This window comes from Heptranchias perlo, chromosome 18 (assembly GCF_035084215.1).
Source record: "Heptranchias perlo isolate sHepPer1 chromosome 18, sHepPer1.hap1, whole genome shotgun sequence".
In the NCBI taxonomy this organism is placed as follows: domain Eukaryota; kingdom Metazoa; phylum Chordata; class Chondrichthyes; order Hexanchiformes; family Hexanchidae; genus Heptranchias; species Heptranchias perlo.
In genome coordinates, this window is record NC_090342.1 from 44885947 (window position 1) to 44906351 (window position 20405).

The 20405-nt window shown below is 42.5% G+C and overlaps 1 protein-coding gene across 1 annotated transcript in view; it reads right to left on the minus strand.

The window, feature by feature from the left end:
• LOC137334824 (metabotropic glutamate receptor 8) overlaps positions 1-20405 on the minus strand; it is a 202009-nt gene that overhangs the window by 72034 nt on the left and 109570 nt on the right. The window contains exon 5 of the mRNA XM_067999829.1: positions 4128-4328. Within this exon, the coding sequence (XP_067855930.1) occupies positions 4128-4328 (201 nt within the window). The remainder of the gene's footprint in view (positions 1-4127; positions 4329-20405) is intronic.

The window sequence follows — 20405 nt, forward strand, 5'->3', positions numbered from 1 at the left end:
AATGACTTTTTGCCATGTAGTCATTGTTATTTTGAGTTTGCTGCATTACTACTTGGAACAAAATTGGACGTGAAAGGATCTGTCTGAAGATACCACAATATGGTCGAAAGGAGATCAGCCGACTTCTGTAATTCATGTTAATCATCAAGGACTGTAACTCCCAGTATCCACTGTGCTCATACTAAAATGTGTAAACAAGAGTTAGTCATCAAATAGACATACTCCAGCACTTGCTTACCCCGTGTGGGATAGTTAGTCTCCAACTGGGGGAAAGAAATTCTCAATCAGACCTGCTAACTTATGTGGTGCAGAAGGAACCCCCCCACCCCACATCCTGCATTTGTTCCAACCCCAGTACACTGAGCACAAATAGAGTGGCTGCTGCTCCCTTCCCCACTGAGCAATACCAAGGTGTTTGGAGTCAACCAACCCCCCACTAAGCATTACTTTAGTGATTGGAAGCCACCCACCCCTCCCCCTTCAGCTAAGATGCAGCCTCTCCCACACTGACCATTGTTTTGATGATCAGGGGCCACACATCTCCCCAGAGTATATCCCCCCACTCCAACTACAGCCCACACCAGACACTCTCCCCCACACCTCCATTCACTCAGATTTCATGACCAGAATCATGACTCCTCATCTGAGTGCATTCTCCCAATCCCCTACCACTGAGCATCATGGAGTTAACCTCCCCAACCTCATCTCCCCCTTTCCCTCTACCACCACTCGCCCCTTCCCTCCCCCTCGCTCCTCTCCTTCACACTACCTTCTCCCTACCTCCCAAACTCTCTCCTCCTCCCTTGCCCTTCCATTGCCTTTATATCTGCCTCCTTCCCCCTCCCAAATTCAATTATCCCCACTCTCTAACCCTGCTTGACCTGAACACTGCACTTTGTCTTGACATCTTAAGATCAACTGGATTTATTGATAAATTTGGTACATCGGTTGTGCCTTGCTTTCTTATATAAAGACCTCTGTGGGATCTTACACTTTAAACGTTACACCTCTCTGGTCACGTTTATCACATTTTTAACAGGATATCCCATGAATGTGTGAGTCTGTGACCTGAGAATAATTGAGGACTGTTTTGAGTATGCTTGCAGTTGCAGGTTTTGACCACTAGGCGGTGCTGTGGATTAGTTTCCCCACCTCCAACTCTCTGCCATATTGGATTTGTGATGTGGAGATGCCGGTGATGGACTGGGGTTGACAATTGTAAACAATTTTACAACACCAAGTTATAGTCCAGCAATTTTATTTTAAATTCACAAGCTTTCGGAGGCTTCCTCCTTCCTCAGGTAAATGTTCAGGATCTCCTTGAAGCCTACGCATTTATACATATAGAACAATACATGGTGTTTACAGACTGCCCCTGCAACTGCCCATTGCCAAGGCAATCACCGTGTTCAGACAGAGAGGTGTCACCTGCAGAACCCCCGAATACACATTCAACAAAAAAACAAACAGGAAAAAAAAAACAGAGAGAGGCAGAAACATCCGGAAGGCAGAGAAGGCAGGATTTGGAGTGTGTGAGGTGAATACCCAGGAAGGCAGGATTTGGAGTGTGTGAGGTGAATACCCAGGAAAGCTCTCTGTTTTTTTCTAACCTTTCTGGTTTTTTTTATTTTGTGTATGTACTTAAAAATATGTTTCTTTTCCCCCCCCCCCTTTTCCTTCCTTCCATGTCTCCTCTATTGCAGATTTTCTTTCCCCCTGCCCTAACTGTTTCACTGGACTAGTAGTTAGGCAGATCTGCCTCTCTTTTCCCAAGCTCCTTAAGGAAACTCCCACTCCCCAAATGCTGCTCCCAGCACTCAGCCACTTGCCCGTTCCTGGCCGTCAGTTCTGCCCCGATGTTGTACTCCCCTGGCTGGTGCTTGGACCTTGCTGGTCTCAGGCGATGCTTTGGCAGCCCGTTGTGGGTCACCTAGTTCCCTAAAGCTTCGATCTTAAAACATTGTCAGTTTTTATCACTGGCAGACCCAGTCCCGTACCAACACTGTACACTTAGGAGCCAGCAGCCCCTGAAACCCTGCAAAGCCATCCATCAGCAGCAGTAAATGCAAATCACCGAGCTATGGGCAGAAATGCTTGGTTAGAAAAACTCTCTTCCCAACTTCAGAGACCTCAGTCAGCTTTACTAGCACTGATCCCACTGAGATTGATCGATTTTTTGTTAGGCAAGGGTATTAAGGGTTACGGAACCAAGGCAGGTAGATGGAGTTAAGATACAGATCAGCCATGATCTAATTGAATGGTGGAACAGGTCCGAGGGGCTGAATGACCTACTCCTGTTCCTATGAGTCGACCGGAAAGCTCCAGTCGGCAATGACAGGGATCAAGGCTTAAGATCGACCAGCGGGTTTACTGTCGAAAGAGGATAGTATACTTAAGGATAGGGTTCCAGAAATGGTTTGTTTTCTTTTTGCTGATGTAAACATTACACAAACCCAAGTTTCTTTTATAGTTTCCAATCTGCAACTGAACTGCTATCAGTTAGTTAACCAGGAGGAAAAAAATAAAAGTGGTTCTTGCACTAAGTACTCTTAACATACTGGTATCCAAATTTGACGTGCTATTAAGAGCACTGGTTATTGTTTCAAATTACTCTGAAGTTATCAGGAATGCTTTGGGGCATCAAGGTTTCAGTAAATCTAATGGAAATGTTTATTTTCAGCATGTGACACAATCATTTCATGGGCATTCCAAATACTGGCGTTGCAAAAATGTCCACACATCCCTCGCATGTCAACACTGGAAAAATCTTCGGTGTGAGACATTCAGTCACCAGTCAGTCACATGCTCGAAGGGTCATCTTGCACCTAAAAGATAAAAGGACAACCTGTGTGTGTCACATGGGTTACAGGGAATAGCCTGTCCATGTTTAATCTGCTCCAAGGTACAGATTTTCGTTAGCTATCCTCACAATGACCAAGTTGTGTCTCCTGGTAACTATGAGAGGAAGCACTTTCATTCAGGGCAGGCAACATCTAGGAAAGGTGGTTCCACACTATGAATGATGGATATTGGCTGTAGTATAAAAACAGCCAGAGTAAACTTTTCTATGATTCTATGATGCAGCACTCCCAGCGGGGAGCAGGACTCGGAAGGAGCTCATCCAGGGAAAACATTGGCTGCACAACTGTGATTTCCTGAAGTGAACTCCCAGCAAACGCTGGATCATGGAATCACCCTTTTTTAAATTAAAGCAAATGCTGCTATATTCACATTTTAATGGTTGAAAAGAACAGGTTAACTTGACAGCTGTTCTCAGTCATTAAAGATCACGTTGGTGGTACAAGACCATGTCTAAAGATGTGTCAGTAGGGACAGAATATGTGACTTTAAGATGGAGACTGAATTATATCGCAACAACATGGGAGATGGATTAGTATTGAGTTGAATTCCCACTTGGGAGGTATACAAGATGACAATCAAATGTTTGGAGAGTGGAGGGCTGAAAGCAGCTTCAGCCATAATGTTATTTTGTGGCCACTGAGCAATGTCAACTCATGAGAGTTTTATTCATCACACAAGTAGAATTGTTGAGAACAGAGGCAGCAGGTTAAAAGTAGTTGCCAAACTAAGGACATTATCATTAGTTTGTTCAGATAAAACAATTTTCAACGATATCAACTCTCAAAAGACTAAGACAAATCGAATTGAAATAGGGAAGCTTAGAAAAAAAATCTGTGGGTATATTCAGTGAGAAAGTCACATTAGAATAATATTACCTACATCACAATGCACTTCATTAGCAGTGCTGTACCATAAAGTACCCATTGTGACCGTCAATGAACTGAGAAAAATCATGTAGTTTGGTAGCCCAGTAAGAGAGAGGTCACCTTATATCTCAGGCTGTAGGCTGAAATTTCAAATAGAGATTAAAATCTCATAATTAGCCCCTGTGGAATGTAGGTCCAAACTCATCTGCACCTCTGAAAAACCCAATGATCTGTAGCGCAGAGAGCTTTGAATCACATGGCTGAAGGCCTGTCAATGGCTGATCTCCAGCAGAACGTTCAAGGTGGTTATAAGAATCACAGCAATAAAAACAAGTTTTCAAAAGGAAGCAGGGAGATAAAACTGGGCTCCGGATGGAGCAGAAAATGAATATCACTTACCACTAAAGTTTACAGCTCGAATAAACCGCAGCAATTCCTTGCCATCCACAGAGCTCATTATGGGGCAGAGCCCAACGTAACCAGGGCACAGTTCTTTGTGCATATTGTGCAATGCATGCGCCATTGAGTAGACAGCGTCGATGACAAACTGCACTTTTCCTTCCTGCTCATATGAAGAATCCCTTCCAATTCTTTCCAATCCTATAAAAAAAACAATGAAAACATTAATCCATTCAAGAGGTTCTAATACTTCATCCAGTGGTCAAGTACAAAGTGAGTATAAGGTTGCTTATGATGTTCAATAATTCAACTTCAGTCAAGTACTTCACTTTAAACACCCTCTTATCCATTGGTGTCTGGATCTAACTAATCACTGTTAATTTTTTCTTCATCTTACCATGGAACAGATGCTACTCACTCTCCATTTACAGATCATTGTGTCTTTCATCGTATACAATCCAAAGAGCGGAACGATCCTCAATGCCACAGGCACTGGTGTCTCAAGTTGGTATTTAAGTGGGGTAGCTTTCAGCTGTAGGTGCACATTGCTTCTATGTGTGCAGGACAGTAATGAGAAATCATTCATTTTTAATGACTGATGCAATAGAATTGAAAAGTGGCAGTATGTCACTACACAAACACACTGGTCACGATGCTGCTTATTGGCACCCACTGAGTAGTGTTAGGACAGGATAGTTCCCTGGAGTAGCCAGAAACAGCCAACTCCAAAAACTCACCTTAAAGTATTTTTTTATTATTATTAGTTTTACATTAAGGAAAATCTTTTATAGTGACAGATGTGAACAACAATATCATCAATTACATCACCACGCACTCCACTGAGCATAAAGTTGGTGAAACACTTGCAAGTACAATGCCAGATAACAGTGCACCTTTAACACTTGTTATTCTGAATATATTTATAAGCCATGGGAGGTGGTCCAGTGAGATACAAACTATTTAGTATCCCAATTGCCTTACATAAGAACATAAGAAATAGGAGCAGGATTAGGCCATACGGCCCCTTGAGCCTGCTCCGCCATTCAATAAGATCATGGCTGATCTTCTACCTCAACTCCACTTTCCCGACCTATCCTCATATCCCTTGATTCCCTTAGTGTCCAAATATTGATCGGTAGAGAATTCCAAAGATTTACCACCCTCTGAGTGAAGAAATGTTTCCTCCCTAAATGGCTGACCCCTTATCTTGAGACTATGACCCCTAGTTCTAGACTCTCCAGCCAGGGGAAACAGCCTCTCAGCATCTACCCTGTCAAGCCCTCTAAGAATTTTACACATTTCAACGAGATCACCTCTCATTCTTCTAAACTTCAGAGAATATCGGCCCATTCTACTCAATCTCTCCTTTTAATGCATTCTTAGTGTACCTCACGTTATAGCATTCTGCTGTACACAAAAATCCCCCTCATAAATGCTAATTATAAGCTGTGAAACCTTGTTTTGAGGAAATGATACCATCTTGTTTTTTTCCCTACTGTTTTCTCCCTTCTTTTTGATCTCAATGGACCCTGAACTTCCAATGGTTGACAGATCGACTGGCTCCTGGACGTTTGCTGGTGCTGCTCTTATGTGCTATCAACCCAGCAACAACTCTACTTTTCCCTCTTCCCCTACGCATCTGGCCTTTACCTCAGCACCTCCCCACAGCTGCACTGCTGAGGTTAGGAAGTCAGCAGGATGGAGGGGAAGAGGAGATATTTGCTCCTTACTCTATTCACAAGAGCAGCCTCTTTGCTTTCCAGCCCTTCATCGTAAGGCCCATGATAAAATCATGGGATTTCAAGTTGCAATTTGCTACAAGACAGTTTGCATGTCTAAAATGTTTACTGGTCAGTTTCTTCATATCAAAGGGTTAAAGATACCCATTCATGAACCTGTGAATAAGGAAGTGCAGCATGTGACAACAGCTGGCTTGTCAAGTATCACCACTTCTACGGTGATGTCTAAACAGATTATCCGATGAGAATGGGAAGCTAGATAAGCACGAGGTAGAAAGGAACAGAAGGATATGTTGATAGGGTTAGATGAAGAGGGGTGGCAGGAGGCTCATGTGGCCTGTTTCTGTGCTGTCGGCTCTATGTAATTTTATGTAAGAAATCTACTTACATGTTCTCCAACAGACATCTTAAATTATCTAAAAGGGTTGGCACAATATACTACAGAAACTTTACATCAACACCTTCAGCTGTGACTAAGATGGTAAGAGACAAGCACGGCAAAAAAAATCTTTGCCGACTTAAGCAAAGAGTACTTGCGAAAATGTGAGTCATACAGAAAACATTAAGCAATGCTGTAAAACAACTTGTAAATGTCTGTTCAACCCAACTCTAACAAATACTCACTTCAATAAAATATTGGGATGAGTGATGAAAGTGCAGCCTCAATATATAGATAATAAATGCTAAACAATGATTTGGAGGTTCTGCATTTTCAAAGAACATTCAATAATCTAAGAGCTGTTGAAGTCCATGCCAATAGTCAGCAGAAATGGTAAAGGTCCAGGATGTAATTCACATTTCAGAGCATTCCCAATCATTGGAACCAATAGTTTACATTGACTGATTAAATCAAATTCCATTTCCATTAATTAAGAACTTGGAGTTTTGCTGGTGTTATGGGGATCAATTTTTGTCAAATTTTCCATGGAAATATAAAGCCAGCGGCCTTGCATTTATTGTAAAGAGATCGGGAGAAGCGAGTTGCAATGCCACAAGGGTTTTTAAAATATCAACCTTTGTTGCACTTTGACCTCCTTCTGAGAAAAGGTTCAATATCCATGGGAACACCATCATCTCCCAATTCCCCTCCAAGTCACACACCATCCCAAGTTGGACATATATCGCCGTTCCTTCATCGTTGCTGGGTCAATATCCTGGAACCCTCCACCTAACAGCATTGTGGGAGTGCCTTCTCCACATGGACTGCAGCGGTTCAAGACAAAGGCCCACCACCATCTCAAAGGTAACTAGGGATGGGCAAAAAATGCCGGCCTTGCTAGCAACGCCCATATCCCAAGAATGAAAAAATAATTCTGCAGTGGTTTGTTCAGGAGTTACAAGCGCAACACAAAACCAATTTGTGGGAAAATTAGGAGTTGATTAGCTTCCAAAAACAGGTTTGTCCTTGATATATTACAACGAGAACAACTTGCATTCATATTGTGCCTTTAATGTAGTAAAACATCGCAAGGCGCTTCACAGGAGCGTGATCAAACAAAATTTGACACCAAGCCACATAAGGAGATATTAGGATAGGTGACCAAAGGCTTGGTCAAAGAGGTAGGTTTTAAGGAGAGCCTTAAAAGGAGAGGTAGAGACTTGGAGGGGTTTATGGAGGGAATTCCAGAGCTTGGGGCCTAGGCAGATGAAGGCACGGACACCAATGGCGGAGCAATTAAAATCGGGATTGCGCAAGAGGCAAGAATTAGAGGAGTGCAGAGGTCTCAAAAGGTTGTAGGAGGTTACAGAGATAGGGAGAGGTGAGGCCATGGAAGGATTTGAAAACAAGGATGAGAATTTTAAAATCAAGGCATTCCTGGACCAGGAGCCAATGTAGGTCAGCGGGCACAGGGGTGATGGATGAACGGGACTTGGTGCAAGTTAGGATACGGGCAGCAGAGTTTTGGATGAGCTAATGGAGGATGGAAAATGGGAGGCCGGCCATGAGAGCATTGGAATAGTCAAGTCTAGAGGTAACAAAGGCATGGATGAGGGTTTCAGCAGCAGATGAGCTGAGGCAGGGACGGAAACAGGTGATGTTACGGAGGCGGAAGTAGGCGGTCTTGGTGATGCAGCGGATATGTGTTCGGAAGCTCATCTCAGTGTCAAATAGGATGCGAAAGGTCTGGTTCAGCCTCAGACAGTGGCCAGGGAGAGGGATGGAGTCAGTGGCTCAGTACTGAATGTCGGACGAGCAGTGTGACAAATGAGAGACAGTGGAGGGGTTGAGGGAAGTGGTGAGGTAGAGCTGGGTGTCGTAAGTGTGCATGTGGAACCTGATATATTTTTGGATGATGTCGCCGAGCGGCAGCATGTTGATGAGAAATAGGAGGGGGTCAAGGTTAGATCCTTGGGGGATTCCAGAGGGAATGGTGCAGGAGTGGGAAGAGAAGCCATTGCAGGAGATTCTCTGGCTACGACTGGATCGATAAGAATGGAACCAGGTGAGCACAGTCTCACCCAGCTGGACGATGGAGGAGTGGTGTTGGAGGAGAATGGTGTGGTCAAAGGCTGCAGACAGGTTGTGAAGGACGAGGAGGGATAATTTACCACGGTCACAGACACATAGGATATCATTTGTGACTTTGATAAGGGCATTTTTAGTACTGTGGCAGGGATAGAAACCTCAATGGAGGGATTTAAACATGGCGTTGCAGGAAAGATGGGCACGGTTGCACAAACTAATTCACAATCAAATTTCAAGACAAGAGACGAAGGAAAACATTTTTTTATTCTTCCAACCATGAGTGATTATTTTGCCAAATACATAATGGAAAAGTCTGAGGTCTTTGTGATGTGGTGAACATGAGACTGTGGCGTTACATATATCTTGATTCAATCAGATAGTATCTGTCCCAGAAATGCAATAAGAACAATATCTGACCAAAGAAGGTAATCTTATTTCCATATTAATTTTAATACATGCTCTTTATAGACCAAAAACAATTGGTTAACAGGAAACCATTAGTGATATTTTTAATGAATTGGACTCTTTTTTTCTTTAAAGTGACTTTAAAATTCTGACTGTTGTGTATATTTTGGTTGTGTACTTTTTGTAACTTGGCAAAAATAATTAAAAGATCTGCCATGAAAATTTTATGGCACACAATACACGAAATTTCTTTTTACCCAGAATTTCTGTGCAGTCAAAAAATCTTAAAAATGTTGTTACATATAGAGGCCCGTCAGCCCATCTGGCGAGCGCTAGCTCCAAAACTGCAGCTAAAAAAGTTTTCAATGCAGCAGCTTGTTTTGCGGATGGCAGATGTACTTGTTGTTCATCAATTATCACTTTTACCATGTGAATCAGATACTAATTATGACAAAATGCTGGGATGACCATGATTTCCTTTGTAAAACATAATACAGTTAACAGTAGGTGCCTAAATCCAATTCTATCCCTGAATATTTGCAGACTAGGGGGAGGATAGAGTTAACTATGCAAGAATAAATATTAAAAACAGTCAGCACTTCACCGAGGCACAACATTTTACATTCCATTAAATGCCCCTTTCTAGTTTTGATTTATACTGGAGTGACATCCCAAAGGACAAAGCTTTTGAATTCATTGCATACAATGTTACTGCAGCAAAAAAACACATTTATTCTGCATTGCAGTTGACATTAATACCCCTTGGGTGGCATCTGCCCCCAGAAAAAAAACATCTATTTGACAACTAGAATTTGTCTTTCAAATTCTGCTGCGTTTCCAAGTCCTGGCGTTAAATGTACTTTTTTTCCTCAAGTGATTATCATTTATATGTTAAATTTGATATGCGGGGTGCACATTTAATTGAAAACTCACTGATGTGGAAATCGCTCAGAGTGACGAACCAACACTCCTCACCACTCTATAGATTTATACTAGCCCACTAACTTACCTTGGTCTTTTCTTCGGGCACTTCCTCGAATAGGAAGCGGAGAAGAGCCCCCCCCCCCGTCAGTTCAGAGGAAGCTAGGACCCTGGGAGAAGTGAGAGGAGCGATCTCTCCCCTCGACCAATCAGATCGCGGCATTTTTGACAAGCTGCGTTCACTGTCTCTGCAGGCTTGGAACGTTAAACCAGGAAGTGAAAGGTACAACATTTAAATCAATGTAAAAACAGTTATAGACAGCGAAAATTAGAAGGTAAAAAATAATTAAATTAAACAAAAGAGACAGAAGGGAAAAGTAAAAAAAAAATTTTTTTAATTTTTAAAAAAAAATTTAAATGGCCAAAACCTATTAAAATAAGGAGTAATGAAATTCCATATTTTTAAAAGTTAATGACTTCTAAACAACTAAAAATTAAGACTTACGCGCTGTTAAAACTTGGTTTAGACCTGTATTTTTAAGTGTACCTGTTTGGTGGCGATATTAGTTACTTTCAACTGAGCAGATAAGCAAGTTTGCACTTTTTCAATGATTTTTCTGATTGCAGCGTGTGATGTCCCTTTAATTCGAAGCTGTCATATCTCCGGCGAACCACTAGGAGCAAGTTCCGGATTTCTGCGTTTCACTGCGCATGTGTGAACAACAGAACTTGCTCCTCCATTTCGCCACTAACAACGGAAAGCACTGTTGAGCTCACCGTTATTTTGGGAACGATTTCTGCCCCAGTATAAATGCCTGCAGTACCTGTTACTCTTAGAGGTGGTGCTGTAGTAGGCCTTATCAATGTTAAAGTTGCCATTCTGTTAGAAACACAATAGCTGCTATCTTATAGTTAAAATATATCACGCCGTGATTGCACATCCACCTAGAAACCACTTAAAATGCTTTCTGATTGCATTTTTTATTCTGCATTTTTTTCCCCCAGTAACTGAAATTTCTAATGTACAAAATAAGGGTTAAAACAAAATAAAAATCGCAAAAAATTACATACTTCACAATAAAACGATTACATTTATCCACTGGATTGTCTCTTGTGTCTTTTAATGCCTCCATTAAAGTTCTTAATTGAAGGCCTCCCGAAGGCTTGGACTCCAACTTGATATTTTTGCTCAGAGCTGAGACTCTGAGCTGAATTTGGATTGTGCAGTTTGAGCATGTACAATGTGCCTACAATCAGCCATGTGTGGTACAATGCTAAGTTTTTAAAAAAAGGAATCACAAATGGTCTCTCATACGGAGATTGCTGCCTTCTGAATAAAGTGAGGAAATACTCTTTAAATCCAAAGCTAGGAAAAGGACCAAGGTCACGACCCCACCCCTTCAGATGCATTTTCTAAAACAAAAGAAGCAGCAACCACTCCAACTTCCCGTGTGTTGCTATAAGATAAATACATCTTTGTCTGCTACGCACGGACAAGGATTTTCTGATCATAATGCAGGTGGTAACCCATTCACTTCAACAGGTTAGAAATCCCCCAGTTAGAAAATCTCGACCACAGGCTTTAAACTAGTGGTTAATTTCCTAAACCATGGCTGAAATCTCATGGCATATCAGTTGGCAGCACGTGTTAGTGTGTCGATACATACTAAAACAACAGCTTTTCAGACCTCCCCTATGCTGTGGTACCACTAGCGCAGTAATACTAATCTATCTCCACCATGATGGTAAAACACCAGCACAACTGTTGTAGGACTACATCACAGCCCTGCAAACACCTATCATAATGCACATCCTTTCTGTAACAGTAACTCTGCTCACAGCTGGCAATATGTCCCTTCAATATTTGTTTGTTTTGCAATGCTTAAGTACATTTCTGATATAACAACAAGATTGTTTACTGAAAAATAAGTCTCATTATTCAGGCCTACATAATGCATCCAAAGTCATTTAATTGGTTTCTTGTTCACCGATACCTTGAAGTTCTCTTGTGTTGCCGCTTCGAAAAATCTGGCTTTGTGCTCATTAGATTCGAAAAATTCCCCTTGGCCCAGTTGTTGGAATTTCAGCTCATATTTTCTGATCTAAATTCAAGGCAGAAACTTTACAGCAACTATTGCACTCCAGTAAACCTGTGTGCATTTTTTTACAAATCACAGATATCAAAACTAAGGCAAAAGTATCCAGTAATTTGCTCCATTCAAGCATTTCCTTAAAGGCACGCATTGATAGTGGATCTATCTCTGAAAACAATTTCTGGTACAAATTGGCTGTGTATTCATCTCCTCCTTGGGTTTCTCAGCAGGCAGTTGCTGCAATTGGGTGCTGTAATACCTCCAGATGATTCACACAAAGATTTAGATTTATGGTGGGGGCAAGGGAGAACGTTTTAAATCTGCCGCGAGGGCATAGTTCCGTTTCGGTCCATCGAGCCCATGTCGTCACTTTGAAAGAGCAATCCAGTTAGTCCCATTCCCCCATTTCTTTACTAATGAGACTGGATTAAATTTCATCAAGTCCCAATAATGCAAGGCCCTGTGCAACCAGTAGGGCCACAACCATAGTTAGCACAGGTCACAATATCAGGCACACCACTGACCAACATTGGTACCTGGTTCCACAACGACTCAATTTTAAAATATGCATCCTTGTTTACAAATCCCTCCAAGGCCTCACCCCTCCTCTACAGCCCTACAACCCTGCAAGATTTCTGTATTCTTCCAGTTCTGGCCTCTTGTGCATCCCTAATTTTCATCGCTTGACCATTGCCGTCCATGCCTTCAGCTGCCTAGGCTCTAAGCTCTGGAATTCCCTCCCAAAACCCCTTCTCTACTCCTCCTCCTTTAAGACGTTCTGTAAAACCTACCTCTTTTGACCAAGCTTTTGCTAACCAGTTCTAATATCTTCTTATGTGGTTCGGTGTCAAATCATGTTTGATAATGCTCCTATGAAGCACCTTGGGACATTTTACTACAGTACAACAGGCTCGAGATGTTAAATGGCCTACTCCTGTTCCTATATTATAGGCACTATATAAATGCAAGTTGTTGTTGTACATCACAGGCCCAAGTCCTGCCTTGTCCCCTTGCGCGATTTGCCTGATTTGAGGGTTTATTTTGGGCTTCTGGCATTTGTTGACCTCCCAATAATATTTAAATTAGATCCTGGGGGACTTTAGTCTTGTTTTACAATTTTAGAGGCCCAACACACAGCCCATACCTTGCCCATAAAACCTGAGCACACAGGAACTGTTCTTATTTTGTGTTGGGGACCTCTTAAAAGGAAAAAAATATGTTGGGCAGTTTTTGTATTTTTAAGTACCTTGGCTGCATTTTGCACCATGTATTAATTGGTTTTGCTGGGTGGCCCTCCATTTTTTCTTCTGCCTCTTGATTATTCATGGTTTCTTCTGGCTTTGATGCTACACCTTACAAAGAGGTGAGGATGGGGATTCCTTTGGGGGTTCTGAACACGCTGCATAATTGAAGTGAGGAAGAGGATTCTTGAGATGCTAACCAATGAGGCTTCAGTTTTAACATGCCATCTAAAAGACAGTCCTTCCAACAGTGCAGCACTCCCTCAGTACTGCACTGACATGTCAGCCTAGATTTTGAGCTCAAGTCCAGGAGTGGAACTTGAACCCACAACCTTTCTGACTCGGAGGTGAGTGTGCTACCACTGAGCCAAGCTGTCCTTAGAGAGAGAGAGAGAGTGTGACGGCAGAACTCCGAGAAACTGCTCCTGGATTGCTCCAGTGGTCACAACTGCTCATAAGAACTACAGCGACTAATCTCTACCCTTTATTAATCTTATTCTGCAAATTTGACTTCTTCCTTTGTCCCAAGAGCTTTCATTTTAGCAACAAATCTTTCAATGTGGCCTTGATCAAATACACATGAAAGGTTATTATCTGCCAATATTGTTGTATCTGAAACAATTCCAGTAAATTTGTTTGGCTTGGCTTCTTTTCCATAAACCCAATGCATTGGAAATTTTGCCTTCACTCTTCTTAAACAGGCTTGAACGACTTCCTTTCTAATAGACTGCAATGTTTTTCAGATTGTAGATGTCAAGTAGACCAGTCTATAATTGCCTAGATTGTGCTCCTGAACATGTTTTTTTTAATTGGAACGTTAGCTATTTTTTCAGTTGTCTGTTATCCATAGAATGATACAGAACAAAACTAAATATCCAGGTGTCTTTTGAAGGTTACTGTTGAATCTGCTTTCACCACCCTTTCAGGCAGTGTACTCCAGATCACAGGTGTGCAGTGGTGTCTCACTGTCAGTTGGGACCGCTGCTCTTTTTGATATATATTAATGACCTGGACTTAGATATACAGGGCATAATTTCAAAGCTTGCAGATAACACAAAACTCAGAAATGTAGTAAACAATGAGGAGGATAGTAATAGACTTCAGGAGGACACAGACAGACTGGTGAAATGGGCAGACACATGGCAGATGAAATTTAACGCAGAGAAATGTGAAGTGATTCATTTTGGTAGGAGAAGAGGCAATATATAACTAAACAGTACAATAACAACAAAACTTGCATTTATATAGTGCCTTTAACATAGCAAAACATCTCAAGTTGCTTCACAGGAATGTAATCAAACATAATTTTACACTGAGCCACACAAGGAGATATTAGAACAGGTGACCAAAAGCTTGGTCAAAGATCGAGGTTTTAAGGAGCATCTTAAAGGAAGAGAGAGAGGCAGAGACAGAATTCCAGCGCTGAGAGCCTAGGCAGCTGAAGGCACGCCCGCCAATGGTGGAACGATTAAAATTGGGGATGCGCAATAGGCAAGAATTGGAGGAGCGCAGAGATCTCGGTGGGTTGCAGGGCTGGAGGAGGTTACAGAGATAGGGAGGGGCAAGACCATGGAGGGATTTGTAAACAAGGATGAGAATTTTAAAATCGAGGCATTCCCGGACTGGGAGCCAATGTAGGACAGTGAGAACAGGGGTGATGGGTGAAGGACTTGGTGCGAGTCAGGATACGGGCAGCAGAGTTTTGGATAAGCTCAAGTTAATGGAGGGCGGAAAATGTGAAGCCGGCCAGGAGATCACTGGAATCATCAGGTCTAGAGGTAACAAAGGCATGGATGAGGGCTTCAGCAGCAGATGTGCTGAGGCAGGTGCGGAGACGGGCGATGTTATAGAGGTGGAAGTAGGTGGTCATGGTGATGGAGCGAATATGCGGTCGGAAGCTCATCTCAGGGTCAAATAGGACGCCAAGGTTGCGAACGGTTTCGATCAGCCTCAGACAGTGGCCAGTGAGAGGGATGGAGCCGGTGGCTAGGGAACGGAGTTTGTGGCAGGGACCAAAGACAATTGCTTCAGTCTTCCCAGTATTGGAGGAAATTTTTGCTCATCCAGTACTGGATTTCGAACAGCAGTGTGACAAATGAGGGACGGTAGAGAGGGTCGAGAGAGGTGGTGGTGGGTGTTGGGTCGAGAAGGGTGTCGTCAGCGTACACATGGAACTTGATGTTGTGTTTTTGGATGATGTCGCCAAGGGGCAGCATGTACAAATTTAAAGGGAGTGCAGGAACAGAGAGACCTGGGGGTGTATGTAAACAAGTCTTTGAAGGTAGCAGGACAAGTTGAGAAGGCTGTTAAAAAGGCATACGAGATCCTTGGCATTATAAATAGAGGCAAAGAGTACAAAAGCAAGGAAGATATGATAAAACTTTATAAAACACTAGTTAGGCCCTAGCTGGAGTACTGTAGTCAATTCTGGGCACCACACTTTAGGAAGGATGTCAAGGCCTTCGAGAAGGTGCAGAGGAGATTTACTAGAATGGTACCAGGGGATGAGGGATTTCAGTTACATGGAGAGATTAAAGAAACTAGAGTCAGAGAATGGTTACAGCACGGAAGGATGCCATTCAGCCCATCAAGTCCGTGCCAGCTCTATGCAAGAGCAATCCAGCTAGACCCCCCCCCACCCAGCGACCTATCCCTGTAGCCCTGCAAATTTTTTCCTTTCAAGTACTTATCCAGTTCCCTTTTGAAGGCCATGATTGAATCTGCCTCCACCACCCCCTCGGGCAGTGCATTCCAGATCTTAACCACTCACTGCGTAAAAAAGTTTTTCCTCATGTCACTTTTGTCAATCACCTTAAATCTATGCCCTCTGTTCATGACCCTTCTGCCAATGGGAACAGTTTCTCTCTATCTACTCCGTCCAGACCCTTCATGATTTTGAATCAACTGGGGTTGTTCTCCTAACAGCAGAGAAGGTTAAGACGAGGTTTGTTAGAGGTGTTCAAAATCATGAAGGGTTTTCTTAGAGTAAATAAGGAGAAACTGTTTCCAATGGCAGAAGGGTGGGTAACCGGAAGACACAGATTTATGGTAATTAGCAAAAGAGCCAGGGGCAACACAAGGATTTTTTTTAAACAGGAGTAGGACTAATTGGATAACTCTATCAAAGAGCCGGCGCAGGCATGATGGGCCGAATGGCCTCCTTATGCACTGTATCATTCCATGATTTTATGATAACTCGCTGCATAAAAAAAATTCTCCTCATCTCCTCTCTGGTTCTTTTTCCAATTATTTTAAACCTGTGTCCTCTGGTTACTGAACACCCACCAGTGGAAACATTTTCTCCCTATATACTCTATAAAAACCCTTCGTAATTTTGAACACCACTATTAAATCTCCCCTTAACTTTCTCTGCTCCAAGGAGAACAATCCCAGCTTCTCTAGACTCTCTACATAACTGAAGTCCCTCATCCCTGGTACCACTCCAGTAAATCTCCTCTGCACCTTCTCCAAGGCCTGAGGCATCCTGATCAGCTCCTACCAGAATTTCCATTCCATAACTCCTGGTTCCATTACCGTTCTACTTAATGAACTATGAAAAATTTAAGCCACAGTTCCCTTTACTTCTGCCCATGTTTCCTTAGTGCATCGAAGAATACTTCTTATTGATTCCATTGCCATATAAGAATACAACTGCTCCAGTATTTTTAAATGGGCATTTCTTTACTAATACTTGCTCCATGATTAAGATTTTGCTCTCCAACAATATAATGTTTTCCACCCAAGCTCTTCCACCTTTTTTTAAAAAAACAGGCCTCATATGTTTTATGAGCAAATCATCCAAAATCCTTAAAATTCTTTGAAATTTGTTCTTTTCCCCCAATTTTTGTTTCTCATTTTAGATGGTCTTTTCAGCAGTATTTATTTTAATTTTATCTGTTGTTCTGTCTCCCTCCCTTCCTATTTCCTTAAATCTTTTAAAGTATTTGCATTTTTATGCTATTTTTAACTTCCCTCTTCAACCACCAAGGTTTATGTTTTGATTGGCAAAACCTGAGGCATCCTGTTCAGCTCTGACTGGAAATGCCATTCCCCAGCTCCGGATCCCATCCCCCTCCCCAGCTGCACATTCAGGGTGAACCCAACAGTGTGTCCTGCTTGACCCTGAATTGAGCTTCAAACTCAGTCCCTCACCAGGCTGCCTATTTCCACTTCCAGAATGTTGCCCACCTGCACCCCTGCTTCACCCCCACAACTGCTGAAAAAACTCATGCACACTTTTGTCACCATTCAGAACAGAGCAGTCTGCTGTTAGATCCCCTCCATCGCCAGTGCACTGAGGCTGCAGTACGTACTATCTAGAGAACGCACTGCAGCAACTTACTGAGCTTACCGTGATAGCACCTCACAGCCCCAACACCTACAAAGGCAAGAACAGCAAGATGACGGGAGCACCCATCACCTCCAAGTTCTCCTGAAAGTTGCACACTGGCCTGACTTGGACATATATCACTGTTCCTTCATCGTCACTGGATCAAAATCCTGGAACTCCATTCCTAAGAGCATTGTGACAGCACCTTCAACACATGGAGTGCAGTGGTTTAAGAAGAAGGCTCACCACCCCCTTCTCCAGGGCAACTTCATTGTTGCTGGGTCAAAATCCTGGATTTCCCAAACATCGTTGTGAGAGCGCTATTAGCACAAGAATTGCAGCAACCACCTTCTCAATAAATGTCGGCTTGCCAAAGTCGCGCGCATCCTGAGAACAAATTTTTAAAAATGCTCTCAACTCCAGCCACAGACACGTTAACTTGTCCAGAACCCCACTGCTCGCGTCCAATCCCAAACTAAGTCTATCTCACCCATCACCCCAGTCTACATTGCCTTACACTGGCTCCCCATTCTCCAGCGCATTCACTTCAAAACCCCTGTCCTTATTTACAAGTGCCTTTATGGCCTTCCTCCACCAAGGCTCCGTAGCCTGCCCCAGGCCAACATAAAGAAAGAAAGAATCAACTTGCATATTTATCTGCCTCACTTCACTCCGTCCATTCTTCTGTATTTGACATTGTGGAATTCCGCCCCCCCCCCGCCCCCCACCATCTCCTTTATCACCAGAGCCTTCAGCCATCACAGCCCCGCATTCTGGAATTTCCCTAAATTCTTCTTATCCTTGTCATATCTCTCCTCACCTTCAAAAGACTTCTCTTTGATCATGCCTTTGGTTGTGTGTCTAACCTTTTCCACTTCCTGTTCAGTGTCTGATCAGTCCCTTTGTGAAAATCCTTGGGACGTTTCACTACATCAAAGGAGTGCACAACTGTACGTTTTTGTTGATATTAACCTTCGACTCTTGAAGGTATGTTCCCTTTCATGATGCTTTGTTATGCTCTCTTGCTCCCCCCTTGTTGGTTCCCCCTCCGTCCCAGGGACTTCATCTCCCTCATCTGAGAGTAAAAATTTAAAGCAATCATAGTATCACAGTAGGTACAGCACAGGAGGAGGCCATTCGGCCCATCGTGCCTGTGCTGACTCTTTGAAAGAACTATCCAGTTAGTCCCATTCCCCTGCTCTTTCCCCATAGCCCTGCAAATTTTTTCCCTTCAAGTATTTATCCAATTCCCTTTTGAAGGTTACTATTCAATCTGCCTTCCACCACCCTTTCAGGCAGTGCATTCCAGATCATCACAACTCGCTGCATAAAAAAATGTTTCCTCATATCACCTCTGGCTCTTTTGCTGATCACCTTAAATCTGTGTCCTCTGGTTACTGACCCTTCTGCCACTGGAAACAGTTTCTCCTTATTTATTCTATCAAAACCGCTCATGATTTTGAACATCTCTAGCAAATCTCCCCTTAACCTTCTCTGTTCTAAGGAGAACAATCCCAGCTTCTCCAGTCTCTCCACATAACTGAAGTCCCTCATCCCTAAAGTGTGGTGCCTAGAATTGAACACAATACTCCGGCCGAGGCCTAACCAATGTTTTCTAAAGTTTTAGCACAACTTCCTTGCTTTTGTATTCTATGCCTCTATTAATAAAGTCCAGGATGCCAGATGTTTTTTTAACAGGCTTCTCAACTTGTCCTGCCACCTTCAAAGATTTGTGTACATACACCCCCGGGTCTCTCTGTTCCTGCACCCCCTTTAAATTGTACCAGTTACCTTATATTGCCTCTCCTCATTCTTCCTACCAAAGTGCATCAACTCACACTTCTCTGCATTAAATTTCATCTGCCATGTGTCTGCCAATTCACTAGTCTGTCCATGTTCTCCTGAAGCCTGTTACTATCCTATACTATGTTACTATGTAGTTGTTTACTACATTTCTAAGTTTTATGTCATCTGCAAACTTTGAAATTATACCCCCTATAACCAAGTCCAGGTCATTAACATATTTCAAAAAGAGCAGCGTTCCTAATACTGACCCCTGGGGAACACCTCTGTACACTTCCCTCCAGTCTGAAAAACAACCATTCACCACTAGTCTCTGCTTTCTGTCCCTTAGCCAATTTTGTATCTACGCTGCCACTGTCCCTTTAATCCAAAGGGCTTTAATTTTGCTAACAAGTCTATTATGTGGTACTTTACCAAATGCCTTTTGAAAGTCCATATACACACCAACCGCACTATCCTCTTCAACCCTTTCCGTTACTACATCAAAGAACTCAATCAAGTTAGTCAAACATGATTTTTCTTTAACAAATCTGTGCTGACGTTCACTTATTAGCCCAGACTTTTCCAAGTGCTAATTAATTTTGTCCCAGACTATTGTCTCCAAAAGTTTCCCCACTATCATGTTAGGCTGACTGGCCTGTAATTGTCGAGTTTATCCCTCTCTCCTTTTTTGAACAGGGGTGTGACATTTGCAATCCTCCAGTCCTCTGGCACTGTACCCATTTCTAAGGAGGCTTGGAAGATTGTGTCCAGAGCCTGTGTAATTTCCACCCTTACTTCCCTCAGTAACCTAGGATGCATCCCATCTGGACCGGGTGACTTTTCTACTTTGAGTACTGCCAATCTTTTAAGTACCTCCTCTTTATCTATTTTTATCCTATCCAATATCATTACTACCTCCTCCTTTACTGTTAGAATGGTAGCATCCCCTTCTCTAGTGATCACAGACTGGAAGTATTCATTTAGTATCTCAGTCATGCCCTCTGCCTCCACAAGAAGATCTCTTTTTTTTAAATCCCTAATCGGTCCCACACTTCCTTTGACTACCCTTTCACTATTTATATGTTTATAAAAGACTTTAGGGTTCTCCTTTATGTTAGCCAGTAATCTATTTTCATACTCTTTCTTTGCCCCTCTTATTCCCTTTTTTAGATCTCCTCTGTACTTTCTGTATTCAGCCTAGTTCTCTACTGTATTATGAACCTTCCATTCGTCATAAACCTCCTTTTTCTGTTTCATTTTAATCTCTATATCTTTAGTCATCCAGGGAAATCTAGCT